This window comes from Chrysemys picta, chromosome 2, assembly GCF_011386835.1.
Source record: "Chrysemys picta bellii isolate R12L10 chromosome 2, ASM1138683v2, whole genome shotgun sequence".
Taxonomy (NCBI): domain Eukaryota; kingdom Metazoa; phylum Chordata; order Testudines; family Emydidae; genus Chrysemys; species Chrysemys picta.
In genome coordinates, this window is record NC_088792.1 from 19,993,685 (window position 1) to 20,014,845 (window position 21,161).

General features: G+C 40.5%; 1 protein-coding gene across 6 annotated transcripts in view; it reads left to right on the forward strand.

Annotated features, from left to right (window-relative positions):
• Positions 1 to 21,161, forward strand: part of DPP6 (dipeptidyl peptidase like 6) — a 783,790-nt gene that overhangs the window by 711,641 nt on the left and 50,988 nt on the right. For all 6 annotated transcript variants that reach the window (XM_042859184.2, XM_042859187.2, XM_065582727.1 and 3 more), the window contains 6 exons: positions 3,866 to 3,989; positions 4,893 to 4,931; positions 9,729 to 9,836; positions 10,491 to 10,582; positions 15,668 to 15,715; positions 17,910 to 18,028. In XM_042859184.2, the coding sequence (XP_042715118.1) occupies positions 3,866 to 3,989; positions 4,893 to 4,931; positions 9,729 to 9,836; positions 10,491 to 10,582; positions 15,668 to 15,715; positions 17,910 to 18,028 (530 nt within the window). The remainder of the gene's footprint in view (positions 1 to 3,865; positions 3,990 to 4,892; positions 4,932 to 9,728; positions 9,837 to 10,490; positions 10,583 to 15,667; positions 15,716 to 17,909; positions 18,029 to 21,161) is intronic.

The window sequence follows — 21,161 nt, forward strand, 5'->3', positions numbered from 1 at the left end:
TGGATAAACGAACAGATGTCAGGTGGGGGACTCAATAATGCAAGTGGAGAAATGAGGAATCCTGAACACTAAACAGGAGTTTCAGTTTGCCACTTGCCTAGTTGTTAAGTAAGAAGAAATATGATCAAGTGCTTAGCATGGGACTTTGAAGACCCAGGGCCAATTCCATGCTCAACTACAAACTTCCTGTGTGACCTTGAGCAAGTCACTTAGTCTCCTTGTATCTCAGTCCCCCACCTGTAAAATGGGGATAATAGCATTTCCCTACCTCACAGGGAGTTGCTCAGATACTATGGAAATGGAGGCCACATAAGTACTTAGATAGATTGCCAGCTGGTCGTGTTCTGTAGGCAATGTGGCAGAGGTAAGTGATAAGGAGGGAATTTGAGGTTCCACTACCATCTTTATTTTTTTGCAAGGGAGACAATATTGGACCTGAACTAATATTTGTAGTTTCTAAGATAAGAGCTGTAGATGTTACATCCCAGCCAGCTTGTGTGACATCAAAATTTAACATAGAATCACAGAATGTCAGGGTTGGAAGGGACCTCAGGAGGTCATCTAGTCCAACCCCCTGCTCAAAGCAGGACCAATCCCCAACTAAATCATCCCAGCCAGGGCTTTGTCAAGCCTGGCCTTAAAAACCTCTATGGAAGGAGATTCCACCACCTCCCTAGGTAACCCATTCCAGTGCTTCACCACCCTCCTACTGAAAAAGTTTTCCTAATATCCAACCTAAACCTCCCCCACTGCAACTTGTGACCATTACTCCTTGTTCTGTCATCTGCTACTTCTGAGAACAGTCTAGATCTATTCTCTTTGGAACCCCCTTTCAGGTAGTTGAAAGCAACTATCAAATCCCTCCTCATTCTTCTCTTCTGCAGACTAAATAATCCCAGTTCCCTCAGCCTCTCCTCATAAATCATGTACTCCAGCCCCCTAATCATTTTTGTTGCCCTCTGCTGGACTCTTTCCAATTTTTCCACATCCTTCTTATAGTGTGGGGCCCAAAACTGGACACAGTACTCCAGATGAGGCCTCACAAATGCCGAATAGAGGGGAATGATCACATCCCTCAATCTGCTGGCAATGCTCCTACTTATAAAGCCCAAAATGCCTTTAGCCTTCTTGGCAAAAAGGGCACACTGTCGACGCATATCCAGCTTCTCATCCACTGTAACCCCTAGGTCCTTTTCTGCAGAACTGCTGCCTAGCCGCTCGGTCCCTAGTATGTAGCAGTGCATCGGATTCTTCCGTCCTAAGTGCAGGACTCTGCACTTGTCCTTGTTGAACCTCATCAGGTTTCTTTTGGCCCAATCCTCTAATTTGTCTAGGTCCCTCTGTAGCCTATACCTATCCTCCAGCGTATCTACCACTCCTCCTAGTTTAGTGTCATCTGCAAACTTGCTGAGGGTGCAATCCACGCCATCCTCCAGATCATTATTGAAGATATTGAACAAAACCGGCACCAGGACTGACCCTTGAGGCACTCCAGTTGATACCGGCTGCCAACTAGACATGGAGCCATTGATCAGTACTCGTTGAGCCCATGATCTAGCCAGCTTTCTATCCACCTTATAGTCCATTCATCCAGCCCATACTTCTTTAACTTGCTGGCAAGAATACTGTGGGAGACCGTATCAAAACCTTTGCTAAAGTCAAAGAATAACACGTCCACTGCTTTCCCCTCATCCACAGAGCCAGTTATCTCATCATAGAAGGCACTTAGGTTAGTCAGCCATGACTTGCCCTTGGTGAATCCATGCTGACTGTTCCTGATCACTTTCCTCTCCTCTAAGTGCTTCAAAATTGATTCCTTGAGGACCTGCTCCATTATTTTTCCAGGGACTGAGGTGAGGCTGACTGGCCTGTAGTTCCCTGGATCCTCCTCCTTCCCTTTTTTAAAGATGGGCACTACATTATTTACTTCAGATTCTCAACAGGAGTTACGGAAAAATGCTCCAATCAACAATTTGTCCTAAATGAATAGTTACTTTTTTTATATTTTTATTTATATGTTTATTTGTTGCCAAATCTGCTGCTGACTGTTATTTTTTTAACACAATTTAGTTTTGCATGACCATTTTCCCCCTGCCTAGGGAATGTGCTACTGCTGATATTGAGTAAAATCACAATTTATTTCAGCCACTGAATTTCCAGGACACTATTACCTTGCCCAAAGGTGTCCTGTCTTCCAGCATTGTGCATGCAGCTGAACTCATTTGTTTTTTCCCCAGCCAAATTCATGCTCTAAATATTGCTGAAAGCTACAAAATTAATTTCCAGCTTGTTATTTTGCTAGACAAACAGATCTTTGTTGTTTTCGCCCTTTCTCTGCACTTTGTATGGGAATCGTTGCCAGAATACAGAGTACTCTCTAGTGACTCAGCACATTAATCCCAATGAGAGCAACAACTCCTTATACATATTTTATAGCAAACAAATGAACTAATAAAAATTTTATAGAGTGCACACTATGAAAAGTCATTGTATTATAATTTAAGGGTGCTTTTGGCCCGCACACTCCTCCACTATATTATTGTGTCAAGTATCAGAGGGGTAGCCGTGTTAGTCTGAATCTGTAAAAAGCAACAGAGGGTCCTGTGGCACCTTTAAGACTAACAGAAGTATTGGGAGCATAAGCTTTCGTGGGTAAGAACCTCACTTCTTCAGATGCAAGAAGTGAGTTTCTTCTTGCATCTGAAGAAGTGAGGTTCTTACCCACGAAAGCTTATGCTCCCAATACTTCTGTTAGTCTTAAAGGTGCCACAGGACCCTCTGTCACTATATTATTATATCTCTACATTTGTCAGTTCAGCAAGAGTCTCCCCCTTTAGATTAATCCCTCTGTGACTGAAGATGGAGAGTTGTGATTGCTGCCACTAACTGGCTAAGAATTTGCACCTCCTATTATGGGTATTTGTTTACACATCTCATCCATTCCACCCCAGCCTGCTTGTTTGTATCATCCAGCTGTGGCACCTTGTCTTTTATAAGCTCATTTGGGTCAGGGGCTGTCCTTTATTATATGTTTGAACAGCACCTTGCACAATGGGACCCAAACTGATTGTGCTCCCGAAGAGCTACCATAATGTAAACATTTAGTAACAAGAAGATGGTGACAGAGGTTGTGGGCCAGGATCTGATCTAAACTGGTGCAGCTCCATTGGCTTCTTTGTACAAATCTTTGCTGTGCTAAACGCCTACAGTCTGATTTTCCACTCCATAAAACTAGTTTATTTTCAGCATGGCTCCACTACTACGCCACTATAGTTTCATACTGGTTGTAGAGGTCTGTTTGAATGGGGGATTAGTTTGTTCCTTAGCTGGGTCAGACCTCTTGGGCCAGTCACCAGAATCTATAAGCCATCTTTTTCTATTCCTCCCCAGACCCTAAGAGACATTTTAACTAATATGCATATTTAAAGGCCAGTAGTTCTATATGAGAGTAGAAATAGTCCATGTAATTTGTTTCTTTGGTCATGTATGCTTGGATATGTAGCCCAATGCACTTTCCACCCATTCTTGGGAGGTTCTGAATAACATGTGTGATGCTGTGTTGGTAGATCTGACCCCTCTATTTTCACAGCTGGCAAGCAGAGTGGGAAGTTGTAGGTACATGCATAGCCCTAAAAATGCCATTTTCAGGTGTTCATATGAATGCATAACTAGCCCTAGAAATGTCAAGACAGAAATATTCTAATAACAATAGACTTTTCCTTTCCTGTCCAGTCACAGTACAATCTACAAACCCCAGTGATCTGCTGAGCTGCAAAATACGGTGGCATTAGTATCTCTTGCACGTACGTTACTGATGTAAATGATCACTGCAGCAATGATAACTCAGTGCATTTACATGTTGCAGGGACTATTACATAACCATGGTGAAATGGGCAACAAGCACCAAAGTGGCAGTAAATTGGCTGAACAGAGCACAGAACGTTTCTATCCTGACGCTGTGTGATGCTACCACTGGAGTCTGCACAAAGGTAGGAAAGACACTTAAAAGAAGATTCTTTGACCTTCCGTGTTTGTAATCCCCCAGGGGAGAATATCCTTTTATCTGAAAGTGGGTCACCTGACACACAGTACTTTATGTATAGATAGAATATAAGAGACATATACAATATTTACTGTGCAAGGGGTATGGGCTGATTGTGGCCCCCTACAGAAAAGCTAGGCACAATCCAGTCCTATCTGTACAATATATATGTGTATGTGTATTTATATATAGGGAGAGAGAATGTAGGTGCATTCTCTGTCACGCACTCACTCACACACACACCCCTACTATTTTTAACTTGGGTGTCCTTTTTAACATCTGAGCTCAATAGAAATATACATGGGTTTGTCTATACACAGTTTTCTACCAATTTAATTAAATTGCTGCGATTCCCTAATGTGGGCACTTTTATACAGACATAAAGACATGTATATCACTATAGTTTGTTTCAGTACCAACATATAAATAACTTTTAACTAGTATAATTACATCCACACTATGGGGATGCACCAATTTAACTAGTTCAGTTTTTGAACTAGTATAGTTAAAGTCCGTGCAAATGCTATGTGTAGACAAGGCCCCACACGAAGTTGCTGGGAACAGTGTAACAACAACTACATTACTATCTTTCTTTAGGGAGTAATGTATCTGTTGGGATTCCGTTTTTTAGCAGTAGGATAACATACCTTCCCATATGCTCACTTGCTTGTTTACCAGAGAGCAACAATAGAGGACAAGAAGAGCAGCCCAAGATTACATTCCGAAACAGCATGCTTGAACAGTTTCTCGCTGCTTGTTCACCCCTGTTCAAATTCAGTCAAACTGCTTTCTGCACTGATGAACAAAATGTAACCCATGCAAACTCTTTAATTATGTCATTTCATTTTAGAAACATGAAGATGAAAGTGAAGCCTGGCTACACAGACAGGTAACAGTGATCTTCTTTTCGTGATTATATTTCCAAATGTTTTTCCCCGCAAGAGAAAAAGCTTATTTTTGGAATTCCAAGTGGTACTTTGATATCATGATAGTTCATATTATAGAAGGGATTTTCTTAACAGAATATACAAGCTCTTCTTGTTGAAGTAAGGAGCATCTTCACCTAACGTATCTGAGACGCCTTCTTACATAGCAGACCACAGTGGCTGGAAACATAATTCCAGCGTATGTTGAACGTGGATTTAAACAACCTGAAAAACAAGTGTTGGGTGAAATTCCAGAGAGCCAGCACATGTTCTGTCCCCTACTGAAGTCCTTGATTAAGCCTTATTTGGGGGCTTATATTGGATTTAAGTGGTGTATTGGCCTTTTGCTGGCCCTCTGCACAGGGTGAATTCTACCCATTACACTTAAATGATCAAAGGTCAAATTATCAGAAAGGATGTAAGTGACTTAGGAGTCTAAGTCCCATTTTCAAAAGTCACTTAGATGTTTAGGAGCCAAAGAGTAAAATTTTCAAAAGCACCTAAGTTGTGTTTTAAAATCAAAGTGACTTAGTGCCTAAGTTACTTTTGAAAATGATACTTAGGCTCATAAGTCTACACTACACACCACTTTTGGCAGCATGAAAGGCATGTGTAGCTGCATCCACACTGTGGTGTGTAGCTGCACAAGTCAATGAAAGGCTCTGGCAGGGAGGAGGCAGCAGGGAATCCAGGGTGAAATCCTGACCATATTGACTTCAATGGGACCAGAATTTCAAGCCAGGAGTTTTACATAGAGATAGAGAACTGACAACACCTCCTACTTTGGCTGAGCACAGGTCCACCCCTGATTTTGTTCCCCTGGGGTTGCCCTCTTCACACCAGTCCTCCTATTTCCATAGCTGCCTCAGCTCAGCCTTGGAGGGATAGCTCAGTGGTTTGAGTGTTGGCCTGCTAAACCCAGGGTTGTGAGTTCACTCCTTGAGGGGGCCACTTAGGGATCTGGGGCAAAGTCAGTACTTGGTCCTGCTAGTGAAGGCAGGGGGCTGGACTCCATGACCTTTCAAGGTCCTTCCAGTTCTAGGAGATGGGATATCTCCATTAATTATTATTATAATGAAGAATGTTGTTGCGTGTTACAGTGAGATACTGAAAATCTTATTCCACCTCCCTGGTTCCCATCACCATGGCAAGATGGCCCCAGCAATGGTTCTCTCACAGGTAGTTAATATGCAGCATCAGTTACATTTTTCAATAACGCCAGTGCTCTGGGAACCTTACAAACGAGACTGGCTTTTTAACCCTTTACACTCAATTTTCAGTGAGGATTTTGCATTTAGAACCGAAGAAGTATAAAAAATGCCTAGCTACCTTGGACTTCATTACTGCTGCACTGCTATCGCCTTCAAGTTCCTAGTGACCATGGTGCACAGCAGGGATAGAACTCAGAGCCTCATGATTCAAAAAGTATAGGCCCCTCCTGCCTGAGCTAAAGGGGAATCCCTGTTTGGTGTGAGCAGCATGGGGCTAATGGCACTTAGTTGAATCCATCTTGTAGAGAGCAAGGCTACACATAGACACACACGTGCTACACGGTTAATCAGAGTATTTATGTTGTGTTCTAATATTGTTGGGGGTGGACCCTCTGGCTTCAGAGATGGGGATGGTTCTCACTGATATTAAACCACAATACAGACATTTCAGCAAATTCCCCCAATCCACAATCTCACTGAAAGGTGAACTGCAAAGGGTTAAAAAGCCACACTCATCTGTGAGAGTCCCATACCATCACTGCTACTGAAAGCTGCCATGCTTGGCATGAAAATAATTCATGGGGCCATCATGCTGGGAATTAGTGAGATACTGTATATACCCAACAAAAATGAAATCTCACTCAAACCCACATGGTGAAATTATTCATTGTGGGACCCTGGGGTGAGCTGGGTCAAGCAGACAAATGGCAGGACTGTCCTGAAGAGTGTAAAGGGAGCAGGGAGGGCATCATAGGAGTTATAGGAGACGGACAGGGTAGTTCAGATTATCTGTTTCTGTGTGAAACTCCTCGACCCTTTAAAATGAAACAAGAGCAAATTCATTCAAAACAAAACTATATGTACCAATAAATAAATACACATTGACCCTTACTTAAACCGGCTTTCAAAGCTCCCTGCTTTTCTCCACTGATCTCTATGCAGAATTATTATAATTAATTAGTATGGTAGCACCTAGAGGCCACAGCTAAGATTGGAGCCCCATTGTGCTAGGCACTGTACACAGAAATAGTAGGAGATAGTCCTTGCACCAAAGGGTTTGTGGTGTAAAGAGACAAAGGGCGGGAGGGAAAGACAGAGGTGAAGTATCTTACCTGAGGTCACACAGCAAGTCAGTGGCAAGCCAAGGAATGGAACTTCACTCTCCCAGGTCCTGGTCAAGGCCCTGTTCTCTGGTTCACCCTGCCTCTTAATGAATGAGTGAATTCTTCCTCCCCCCAGTTAGCCTTGCTCCCTGAAAATGGTTGCATCCAGAGTTAATTTTACTTTTTATTTTCATCTGCACCATGCTAATTTTTCTTTCAATGCCAATTTTAGTATTTTTATACTAGATGGTGTGAACCTAAAATGCATCTCCTTCCTTCCAGTTCATTTTTTCTCTTTATATTAATAAGATGAAAATATTGTGCACATCAGCTTTAACTCAGGCCAGGTTTGTTTTCAAGATCCTTAGTTCTGCTCTATACAATAAGAATATTATATCCCAAAAATCTCTGTCCCAGTGGCCTCTTTTTGTATGTGTCCATACTGAGTCTCTGTAATACAACTACAGGTTCTTAGGTTCTTAAAAAAACCTGACTATATTAAGGGAGTTTTTCCACCAGCAGATACAACAAACAGACCGCTCATAACCTCAGAGGAGTACTGATGAAGACCAGTAATCATTTGTCTGATGTATGACTTTTCTGTATACCTGGAAATAGATTCAAGTAATCTGTTAAACCAATCTGTACAAAGTCTACTTCCACTGCCAAGAGAAATGCTGCTACAATAGTACAAATTTATACAAATAGTACAAATTATGTACCTTTATTGATTGGTACAGCTCTATTGACTACAGTCAAAGTGTGCCAGTTTACACCAGCATAGAATTTGGCCCATGGCATGATAGTAGTTTGCCAGTGGGTTTTTGTATCTTCTTAACATGCCTCTGGAAATAGTCATAAAGATGTTCTTACTTAAAGTTCTAGAAACTATAAGAAACAGGTGAGACTTATTTCATGAAATGTTGCCAAGTGAGAGATGGTCGTACTTTTACAGTGTTCTAGACAGGTAAGGAAGGAAAAATAAAAGGAAACCTGGCAGGTTAAGCCTAAAATGTAGACTCTGTAAATCTAACACTAATAGAAAGTGAAATAATTAATGAATGACGAGGAGCAAAGTAAAATAAAGCAAGAATGCTGTGGCAACATTAAAAAAAAGTAAAATGGATTCATTTGTTGTTAATGCAAATCATTAATCTATAACATTAACACAATCCCCAGTATGATCAAGTTGTTATTATTGATCTTGGTTGGTTCTGCTTGGTGTTTTGACATGTGTTAAGAATGAGACCAGAATATCTGCCATGACAGGTGTGTCCATTGGGTGGCTTGTGGAACACACAAGGGGCCGACAGAATGAATTGTTCCATTGAACAGTACTCGGAGAGGGGGAAACTTATGGGACTTAACAGCATACTGAATATGCAAAGAGTGCCCCAGGATAGACAGGGATGGCAGAGCCTTGTTCGTACTCTAAGCAACATCTGATGACATGGGAAGGAAGGCTTCAGATTCTTCCTAAATTCATTCAATATGCACTTTGGAGAGATTAAATTTTGTACTTTAGTAACCAGCCTGTCTACCAGTAAGAGCTAGAACAAAGGAGGTGCAACCAGCCGAATGCCATGATACATCAAGCTAATGATTTTTGCCACCCTCAGGTATCATATATATCAAAGTCTTCTGCGTTCCCTGGTAGTCTGCTACACAACTATCTCCCCCCAGTAGAAAGGTCCCAGCCACTCATGGATTCCTACAGCAGAAAAGAAAACAAAGCAGTCTTCAGAAACGAACTAGTTGCTGCCTGCAGTGTTTGATTTCCATACCTAGCACCTTGTCTCTCTCTGACTGAAAGTTATAATAATGGGATGAAAATCAATCATCAGGTTCACCTGTGAGCCTTGAAGCAAAGACAGTTTTAAAAGACCTTCTTTCTTTTTATTCTCTCCCCCCACCCCTTGTAAATAATTTTGTGAATTAATCATCTGTGAGAAGGTAGGGAAGGAGACAGGACTTAGACTCTGAAGGACAGGTTGGTGATGTTTCTTTAAGGAAATATATGTGGAATGATACACAGCCCAATGCAGTTTTTCCAGCTGAGTAAACAAGATTTGCTAGGCACACACTGCTAAGTCTGTTTATTAAAGCGCTTCATTCCGGTTGCCCCCAGATAAACTTCTCTGTAGGCATGTAGGTTTTTCTGTGCTTCACAAATGGGTATTGCCTTTGAAGCCAAGAGTGCTTCCTTACTGTCTCCCTTTAATTCCACAAGAGTTAGCTGAAAGATGACTGCTACTCAGGAGATACAAAAAAAGGGGGGGGGGGACTCAGAATTTCAGGGCTCATTTTTCTCTGTTTTGAGAGGGCTGTTTATTTTTTCTAAATGGTTGTTAGAAGTCCTCCATTTTTTGCAGTGTTGAACAGTTTTTAAAAAACACCAAGAAGCCCTAACTAGTGATGATTAAACCTATTCAATTGACATTTACAGAATGAAGAGCCAATATTTTCCAAAGACGGACGGAAGTTTTTCTTCATCCGAGCCATTCCTCAGGGGGGACGAGGAAAGTTCTACCATATTGCCATGTCATCGTCACAGGTGAAACAACCTTTGTTAATCTTTGTCAGTGCTGACTAGTACATGCCATGAACATAATACCTGTGTTGAGACCCAAGATATGGCAAGGTGTCTATGGAGAATTTTAATCCCTCTGACCATAAGGATGAATACCTTAAATGGGCTAAATGCTAGTAGCATTTCAGGCATGCATAGGAGGAACAAGAGTTTCAAATGATGCAGTTTGCTTAGATTTATAATTAAAAGGTCTTCACATTTCAAGCAAAATTCAAAGAATGTCACTTTTGGGAGTTTTTTGAAACAAGCTTCTCCTCCATTATTCCTAAATAAGTGGCTCTCTGCACAATCATCCGAGGTTATTATCCAGAACTCATGGGCAGAAGAGGATCACAGGAAAGGACTTCCATCTGTATTCTTTATGCTGGGCCCAATTAATCCCATTATCATCAATGGAGTTGTGCCAGAGATGAATCTGATTCAGTATATTTAAGCATGTCTGCACATTCATAGCAATACTTTGGGGAGAACCACAAATTAGTGATTACTTTTAACAAGTCATGGAGGAGTCACGAGGGCTTCATGTTTTGAGAAATAAAAATAAATTTTTTTTAGTCTTGTTCAAGTGTCGTCTTTTCAGAAAAAAAGAAAATACATACTTTTTTTTTTTTTTGGCAGCCCAATAGCAGCAGTGATAACTTACAGTCCATTACATCTGGTGATTGGGATGTGACAAAGATTTTGGCATATGATGAAAAGAGACATAAAATGTAAGTAAAGAAGTCGGTGTAAGTAGCAAACAAAACAGACTTTCATCTTTTACTTCTGCTCTAGAGTTAGCGAGTCTACGGGAGCCATCTTGAAAGCAGTTTGTGCGCATGGACAGCTAGATGTACAGACAGCAGGAGAGGGCTGTCTACATCTGTTCGTGGCTTAATCTCTAGTTTACAATCTAGTGTTTCAGTGAAGTCTTGCTTTGATTTGTTCCCTCCCCTACCACTGACTTTGTGTGTTTAATAATCAATCTCATTTTGATATTTGACACACAGAAAGAAGCCTGGTTTACACATATATATATATACGTGTGTGTGTGTTGCTATGTTTCTTCTTCAACAACTTTTGAATCAAAATTTGAAGAGAGTTCTGTGTTCATTGGTTGGCTTTGCTCTTTTTAGTCCTCCTAGTCTTGGAAAGAATTCTGTTTGACACACACAAAAACTATTGTAATGAACAAACATTTCTGCTTGGTAAACTGCCATCAAGTTTTTACAATTTCCCTCATTTTTACCTTGATCCTTTGTTAGTGATGTTCCAGTTCTTGGTGTGCTTGCCATTGTCCTAAATCTCAGCAAAATACCATAGAAGAGAGCACTCTGAAGGGGTTTCCAGTTCACATCGTGTGGAGTTGCTCTTTCAGGCAAAGTTTCAATGAGATGCAAGATGCTGAATTCTAGACTTCTTAAATTTAAAATGATCTATTGTCTCCAGGACTATCCCACATTGGCACTAAATCGCTGAGTCAAAAGGCATAAGCCCATCCTAAACACTGAATGATAATTAAGGGCCCAGTTCTGAAAGGAGCTAAAAATGCCTGCAGTTCCTGTTGACTTCAGTGTGAGCTAAGGGCTAAGCTGGCATAATTACTCACATTGCAGTTTTAAAGGCATGTGATATTTGTGATTTGACTGCACAATATGAGAAATCTACATATTCAGGTGAGCCCAGTTTATAGGAAATAGACCTGCTGGATTAGATACTCCAGCCATTATGTTATTCAGTCCTCCCCTCACCCCCACTAAGACAATATCTGCTCCTGTGGGTCATCACCACCCTTGTAAAACTCATGGCCTTTGGTACCCATGGAGATGTCAACCTGGACTTTGTCCTCTGAATTGAAGTTGGCCACCCCTTGCATATGCAGCTAATTCAAGGACCTGAAACAGTAATGGGTGACCTCAGAAAGCTGGTGCTTTCACTACTTATCACACAGAAATGGAGCTGGCCACAGTGTCACTGTGACGCTCAGACAATGACATTCCTCCCAAGTTCAGGCTATATCTTCTTTAACGGTTGGAATCCCCTCTTCAAGCAGAGTCTCTCAATAGGTTTTTCAGGTGCCTGAAGCCTTATAGCTGTTCAAAGAATCAAAAATGATCAAATGTTATGGGAAGAGGGGTGGGTTGCTTTTTTAAAACCTCTAGTTAAAAAAAAAAGTATTTAAAGGTACTGTGCACGGTAAAGCTTTATATCTTGTTGGGGTAACTTTTCTGTGGTGAAAAAAGAGGTCAAGTTTTCTTGCTTCATATCACTTACGACCACTTTTATTTTGCATAGTATGTATTCCCCACATATTACACATGATATTATTATTTTAACACATTGACTTAATTCCATGCTTCTTTAAAAATAATTACAATATTATGTATATTATATACAGTTAACAAAACTTCGTTAATGAGTCTTTGGTTTTGCTTATTCAGTGGATGCCGTACTTTTGCTGCTATCTTCTATTGAAATGGTTGGTCATGTTCCCACAATTGGTTTCTGAGTGACACATCAATTTTAAACACTCCTCTTCCTGTGGCAATCCTATTAAGTTTCTTTTGGTGTAGTTGCCCTCCCATTCTAAAGTGTACATTTCTGTTTAGAAACTTTTTCAACAGTTTTTAACTATATTTCACTAAATTTTAGTAGGCACAATTCTTTAGGTAGACCTGCAGACCTGTAAAATTTAATAACAACTGATACATACATAAAATGAACATTTTTGTACAATATTTTCTTAATAAGTCTTAACCCTAAACCCTTTGGACCTGTTTTTAGTCTAACACATTTTAATCTCTCTTTTTTTTTACTTACAAAACTCCACCATATTGTTTTTGTTTTACTTTCTTAGTAAAATGTATTGTACATCACAGATAAACAGAACTTTTTAATAGGATTTCAATGGTTGGAGGTTTTGTCATGCTTTTGAATGGCCGCTGCACCATTCAAAGTAGCTCTGTTATTCATAATTAATAACTTGTTAAAAGAAAAGAGAATTTGGATTGTAGTTTCAAATAGGTTTTGGGTGGTTGGGCTTCACTACAGTAACTCCTCACTTAACCTTGTAGTTATGTTCCTGAAAAATGCAACTTTAAGTGAAACAATGTTAAACGAATCCAATTGTCCCATAAGATTTAATGTAAATGCAGGGGGTTAGGTTCCAAGGAAATTTTTTGGGGCCAGACAAAAGGCATTATACTGTATACTGTACAGTACTGTACTGTACTGTGGTTGGGAAGTGCCCCTGGCTTACCCCACACAGGCACAGCCCGCTGCAGGCACGGATGCTAGGAAGCACCTTTGCAGCAGCAGCGGCAGCTTCCCAGGAGAACAGGCTCGGATTTTGCCGGGAATGCTCCAGGCCCGCCCCTTTCTGTCCCCACTCCACTCCAGGCCCACCTCTTCCCACCCCCATTCCACCTCCTCTCCAGAGCACGCCACACCCCTGCCCCCCCCCCCGCAAAGTCCTAAGCGCCGCCAAACAGCTGTTTGGCGGCGCTTAGGACTTTCTGGGAGGGAGGGAGGGTGGGGGAGGAGTGGAGACGCACAACTTCCCTGCTCCTCCCCCTCCCCCACTTCGTGCTTAGGACTTTCTGGGAGGGAGGGGCAGGAGCGGGGAAGCCCTGCGTCTCCACTCCTCCCCCTCCCTCCCTTCCTCCCAGAAAGTCCTAAGCGCCGCCAAATAGCTGTTTGGCGGTGGGGGAAGCCTGGGAGGGAGGGGGAGGAGGCGGAGAAGCGGAACTTGTGCAATTCTCCCTTGTAAAGTCGCTGCTCTTCCACAGAATCTTACAAGCAGGCAGCCAAACGACGTTATAAGGAAGCATTGCACAAATTTAAACGAGCATGTTCCCTAATTGAGCAGGGACGTAACATTGAAACAACGTTAAGTGGGACAACGTTAAATGAGGAGTTACTGTACTTATATTTATTGCCACACCCCTCAACTGTTTAATTCCCCCCGAACTCTGCAGTGTTCATTTGTGCAAAAGCTACTTTTAACTTCACACTCTTTCCTTAAATCACTTACTTATTTTCCAAAATGACACATTTCTCAGCTGAATTCTTTCAGCATCTCTAAGCTTATTTTTTTGATGTTTTTTTCCACTTGTTTCTTAATGTAGTACACTTTGCATGCAAAGCTGTGCTCACTAAATACAGTCCTTGAAGGATGGCTGCTTTTTACTTTGGATTTATGCAAATAGGTAACAGATATTGTTTTCTCCCTGACCTTTCAGGAATTGTTTCCATTTAGTTTATTTCCTTCTTTACAACTTTCATTTGCTTTTTATGCCTTTTACACTCATCCCTTAAGTTGGCACATTTCATTTGTAAAGTTTTAGCCACTAGAAATAATCCATGTGAAACTTCTGCCTTGATTCGGGTTTTCTTTGCCTTAGGAAAAAAAGAAACTAAATACAATTTTTTCATGGCTGCCAATGGGTCCTGTTTTTTAACATTTCAGTGGCATTCAACAGACCTCTGCTGTTCTCTGCCAAGCATTCTTTTACATAGGTACTGAAAGTACCTCTCTAATGTCCACTTTTATTTTGTTTTAAACATGCCTTGTTAGTCTGCACAGCATATGCCTTATGTATCTCTTTGTGCTCTTCCAGCCCATTCTTTTCTCTCTCAAAATTTCCCACATAATGGTTAACTATTTTACTTCTCTACACAGGGGTTTTATTTCCAGGATTAGTTCCTGCAATAACAAGCTTTTTGCTTCTCTTTTCTGCATTTTTTATTTAGCACTATTCGTTGGCATTCCTTTCCCACCCAGTCTCCCCCAGTACCGCTCTGGGAAATCCATAAGGTTTGCCCTTAGATTTAACTACTACTCCAGTGCCCAGGAAGCTTACTCAAATTTAAAACCTTCCAATGCCATTGCTAAACTGATGGGTTGTGATCCTTGACAGTAAAGCTATCTGTATAATAAACTATATGTTCCCTGCTCCAGATGAATTGATCCGATCTGAGTCCCAGTACCACTATGTTGAGGGGGCCTCTGAGACATCTTCCATTCAATTCCCCCAGAACTCAGTTTGACTCTCGTCTTGACGCTCAGGTTCCTTTATTTGACATACAGAGAAGCTTTGCTGAGTTGATTAGACTTGACCGTAGAGGGTGGGTACAGGGTATACCACACATCCAAAGTTACACAGAAGCCCCCTTTCTTTATATACCTTTACACACTACATTGCATCAAATGTTTTGGGATTGGCTTAGTCATTTTGCTGGAACCACTCCCTGTACAACATGCTCTGTCCATTCACTGTCTATATACAACTCACTCTTTACCTCATCTTTATGTTCCCAACTTATTGTTTTCATTGTTATCTTGTCCATTGTAAATGGTTCCCTGAGTCTAAGCTAGTAAAGACATTCTGTTTCCATTCCAACCTCCTGATCCATTTACTGGCCTAATCCTGTCTCCCAAGAAATGAGGCCTCACCCTTGTCCAATTACTGATGTCAAGCCAAGCCTACATACCTGAATTCAGGGGGTTGTGCGTGGAGCATTTTCCCCTTGAAGCACAGCTATCATATATACTTCAGAATTGAAATATTTTTGTTTTTATTTTAAATTGCAGTGCAGTTTACCAAACATTTCCTTGATTCTGTGCTGAAGAGAGGTCCCTTCTGATTGGTTTTCTAATTCAGTGAAATGGAGAAGTCACGTATCCTTGTAGTTTGCTTCACAAGATCGAGGAAATGTTCAAAAGATGGGTGTGAGGATGGAGATCCTGTTTTATAAGATATTTGTAAATCCCCTTCCAAAACTCTAATTCTCACTACTGTACTTTGTATTTTTAGTTACTTCCTCAGCACAGAAGATTTACCAAGACGGCGACACTTATATAGGTATGTTTTTTAGTCCTTTCATAGAGATCATTTTCCAGTTATTCCTCTATGAATGAGGTCATTACAGAAAATGGATTGTGCCCATCATTACTGACATTGTTTATTCTCCGATTGAATCTAAGGAATAAATATGAGCATGTCACCAAGTGGGAAAGGAGTTTGCAACCAAATTCGAAATGCTTGAAATTTGAGCATTTTCTCATTTCATTGCCAGTTAGAAATTGGTCCCATGCTAAAGCAAATGACACATTAATATGGAAACATTTTCAAACAAAATTGTTATGCACTGCAAAAAGTTGCATCATTGCATACATTTGTATTTTTCACAATCATGTTACTGTCTGTATGGAAATCTAACCAAACCACAGAAGTGCTGGTACTTGAAAACAGGCAGAACAAAATTGCTGAACATTTGTGAATGTTTTTCTGCAATTTCATGTGGCTCCAGTATGTTCTCAATGGTGGTGTAATAGGTAAACAATGGTTAGCTTATGTACATGGTATCTATAGTACAGCTAATAAATACATTGCTGTGTGAGAAGGAAAAAGGAGAAAGAATAAAAATTCCATCCTAGAAAATGCTTGTTTCAATTGCCAAGAGGCTTTAGAATCCAGCCTTATTTTTTCTCATGCAAGATTTCTAAGCACTGGAAAATGCAAATTTATTAATTCTCACACCCTGGGACGGAGGGAAGTATTATTATCTTCATTTTACAGACAAGGAAACAGAGGCACATACTGACAGTTAAGTTTGTTGTATTCCTCTCTTCTAACATCCTTCCTTCATCCCATCTTGTGGTATTTTGTCCTGCCTTGGAAGCATCCACAATGAAGGGAAGGCGGGCGGGGACAGTGCTAGCTTCATTTGATACGAGATTGTCAGTATATTTACATCCTGCAGTATGATGTAATGTTTTTTTCTCTCAGGCGGGGAAGGGACTACAACAAACTGAATTACCAGTAATTTAATTCTTAAACCTCTGTATTTGCTCACTGCTCTTCACACGGCTTTGTGAGGGGCTAGGCTACTTTCAGCATTTTTTAATTAAATAAATCATGCTGAGTCTGTTTGGGTGTGAATAAAACTTAGTGTGAAAGCTCAGTTCAGGGAGAATTCTTCACAGGAAACAGTGGCATGATTCACATTGCTTCCACCTTGCCGTGCCCCACTAGCCTTTAAAGGTGGCTCATGTAGTGAACTGTCAAGGACAGAGCCTTGACTTATGTAATTGTCATAGCCTCATTGAAGTCAGTGGAGCTATGACAGTTTATATCGGCTGAGGATCTGGCCCTCAGTTTGTGAATTCTGAGTTAGTGAATCACACTGGGATTCCTCTCATGAAGAAAAGTGTGAGCTGGAGAGAACACAGGAACGGGAGCCAGGGACAACTGTGTGATGACCCTAGCTCTGCCACTGACTGTTCCTGTGGTCTTCAGCAAGTCACTCAGCTGCTCTGCTTCAGTTTTGCTACCCGTGAAATGGAATCATAATCTTGACATGCCTCACAGAGGTGTTTTGAGGATCAGTTAGGCAATGTTTGTAAAGCAATTTGAAGTTGCAAAGTGCTATAGACCTTCTAAGTATTATTTATTATTTGTTAATAAATGGTTATTTAGCCTTTAACCAGCACGGTGCTCTTGAGCACACACACAGGCCAAATTGTATACTTCAAAAACAAAGCTGGCAAAACATGATCTTTTCTTTCTACCTGGATGTTGTGGTTAACACTCCACGACCCACTCTTGGAATGTGAAGGGAGAGGATTGTCTATGAGGTACCCACTAGCAAGTCAGAAAAACTGCCTCTCAAAGAAAAGATCTCTAGTTCTCCTTTGTCTGCAATAAACATCATCTAGCAGAGAAATAATCCCTAGTTTCATGTCTACTCCCTGAATTAAAATGTGTTGTGTTTATATTGAAAGTTCAGTTGCATCCATCATTTTCTGGAAAGCTGTAGCATCTAACATAATCACCTGCCTTGCACAAAAGCCATCAATACCCTTTAACATCTTTTCAATTCTGGCAACTCCCACCCACCCAAAACCCCAACAATTTAGCAAGTTAGAATGCCTAGTCTCTTAGTAATGCTGAGCAAGTTATGTTCTTTTTTTCCGGTGCAATGAAGTTAAAAAAATGTTGTTTCAAGATAACTCTCGCTCAATTGACCTTCATGTACATGTATTAACTTTTTCAGTGCAAGCACAAATGGAAACTTCAACAGGCAGTGTCTGTCCTGTGATTTGATTGAAAACTGTACTTATTTCAGTGCATCATTCAGTCACAACATGGAGTACTTCTTACTGACCTGTGAAGGTAGGTTTATTTTATTATTAAGGATAGATTTTAGAGCAGGCAATAACCAAGCTCAGTATGTACCTTCGAACTGCGACCAGCAGCACAAAGGTCTGTTGCCTTCAAATAATCCGTTTTGCTTGATGATTTAAAAAACACATTTTAAGTGGGGAAAAGTCTTATTCCTAACTGAGGACAATGGTTCTCTCTAATTCAGGCTTTAGTGATTTTCTTGTTCCATGGTAGTGTGTTATATTGTGACATAATGAATTTAGCAACTGTGGGTAAAATTTCCAGAAGTGCCTAAATCCCATTTTCTAAAGTGACTTAGGCACTTAAGAGCCTAAATTCCTTTGATTTTCAATAGATTTAGGCTCCTGATTTCAATGGTAGTTAGGCACCTAACCTGCTTAAGAGCTTTCGAAAAGCCTCTCTGCATCTTTATGCCCCTAATTACCTTTGAAAATCTGGCCTTAAATACTCAAGTTACTTTTAAAAATGGGGCTTAGGCTCGTACATCACTTATGTGCTTTTGAAATTTTACCTAGCATGTCCATGTTTTAACACAGACTTTTGAGTATTATTATCAAACATGGGTGTATATATAGCACTACAGTTGTGTATGGGGGAATTTCATGGTGAGTAAAGACAGTACACAAAACAGGATGCTGTGGGAGGTAACTAAAGGAAGAGGCTTGGGGTATGGAGTTGCCTCGTGGTACAGTATACATCCTGGTACAGTAGTTGCACTGAACAAGTTTATTTTATTTTGAAAGATTCTTCCAGTTTCAAATTCCCTGTACTTAAAATGAGAATACACCTGAACCAATAATATCAACACAGAGGTAACTTTAACTGTCACTACTGGTCCTAGTTTTCTGTCCTTTTTAGATAATTATATTTTTAAAGAAAATTGTTATCTGAGGGATTGTGGGAAAAGATGGGGAGGAGGGATTTGAAGAAGTGGGGAGGTTGATTGGCCTACAGAAACGGAGCATTGAAGGGTAGATTGGGAGAAGTGTTTCCCAGTCATGTTTGACTTTAATAATGTTCCGTGTACTCAATACCGTTGAATTACCTTTTTAAAGACATATTAGGAATAAATGCAGAACTCCATAACTTTCTAATGCAGTCACCACTTAGTTCTACCAAATTGCATATAAACATAGGCCCAGATTGCAGGGCCCTTACTCACCTTGGTGAGCAATTACTCACACCAGTAATCCCACTGAAGTGAATGGGGCTGCTCAATTGAGTAAGTGCTCACCAAAATGAGGAAGGACTTCACGATCTGGCTCCTCACTTTTTATTGTGGTTGCAGAGTAAAAAGGGTTCTTAATTCTGAGGAGTTTGTAATCCTATAGTAAACATGCAAGGACTAAGGGCCTGCTTTGCAAAACCTCAGGCACCAGTGACCATCATGGTTCAGTCAGTGTGTGTGTGTGTGTGTGTAAATATCCAGTTTGTGCGCACAGTCATGATGTAATTGTCCAAGTGCAGTTAGGTACCTTTTTTTTTTTTTTAATGTCAGCAAGCTCTTAGTCGGGATGTGAATTGCTCCTTGTCTGACTGTAAAGCACTGCTTGTGAGCCAAGAATTGTCATGTTATAATCAACTCCAAGGACAAAGAAGAAGTATTAAGGATGCTACATGAGGAGATAACCAGAAGCAATGTGATGAAACTGAGAAAGGGAATAGTTGGAGTGAATATCAGGCAGAACTTCCTGAGAGATATGTAAGGCTGTGGAGTATTCTACCCAGGGAAGTGGTATAGGCCCCATCATTTGGGACATTTGTCATAGGAGACTAGATAAAACATTAGAAAATGCCCTGTAGGGAGCATCTCCACACTATCAGTGTGGTGAACTAAGTGGCCTCAGGGATAATTTCCACTTGTAATTTCTGTGAATCTATAACAATGGAAGATGTTTACACTGGAGTATAATTGACTGGAAAACGTAGAGTAGTACAGTAAATATTACCATGTTGATCAGGTTTGTCTTTTGACAAGGAAAGCTGTGTACATTTTTTTTAAAGTGTCAGTTTCAAGACAGGCTGTCAGTAATTGCTGATAACATTGCCCATTTCCCCTTTTTATAGAGGATAAATGTTTTAATACAATTAGAAGCACATGTGAATAACAAGATTATGGTTCTTATCCACCCCTAAGTGTTGATAAGTTCCTACTGTATTATAGCCAATCTACAATAAGGCTGCTGTAATTCTTTGAGAGATGCATATAATTTATTAGAATATACGTCCCTACAGTAATAAATTACCCAAGTACAAAAGATAATCACTTTCAACTAAACAGCTCTGGACCAGCTCCACAGCTGGTGCAAGTCATCATAACTTTATTTACTTCGATGGAGTTATGCTGATTGACACCCACTGAGGAGTTGTCCCTCTGTGTTCTAATTGTACAGTACGATGTTCTCAAAATGTGATCTCAGTTTAAATGCAAAAGTCAACCCACCCTTAACTATGGGATCACTACTGACATCTCCATAATGAGACAGACTGGGAAAATATATGCATATAAGAAAAGACGGGGTCCTGATGTGGCTTTCCCATACATCAGTTTTAGATCAATGTCACTCCACTGATGTCAGTGGAGTTATTCCTGATTCACACTATTGGAAGTGAAAGGTGTATCAGGCCCTTTATTTTCAACCAGCATACAAGGAAAACATTGTATTGCAGCAGGTATGGGCAAAATATCAACAATGAGGCTTTGAGCTGTCTAACATATGCTGAATATGTGGAGGCATTTCATAATTTAAGCTTTTTCTTTTGCAGTGTATCCATCTTCATTACAATTCATATTAAGTGGCACAGAGAGCATGCTGGTCTTTATTTGCCTTTCACTCACAGTGGTGAAAATTGAAAGTAACTCCCACAGAAGTCAGTGGAACCGCACTAGTGTAAAACTGGTGTAAGTTAGAGGAGAATAAAGCCCCTTCTGTTTTATGAGTTGGAATAATATGAGAATTCTTTTTTCATGGTTCTTTGTCATGCTTAGCATGAATCTGGCCCCGCTTAGGTACCCAAAATGTTTTTTTATTGCTGCTGGATAGCTCAGACCCAGGGGTTTTGGAAGGAACTTCCTCATAAGTAAGTAGCCATATCTCCCTGTGTGACCACATATAAACAT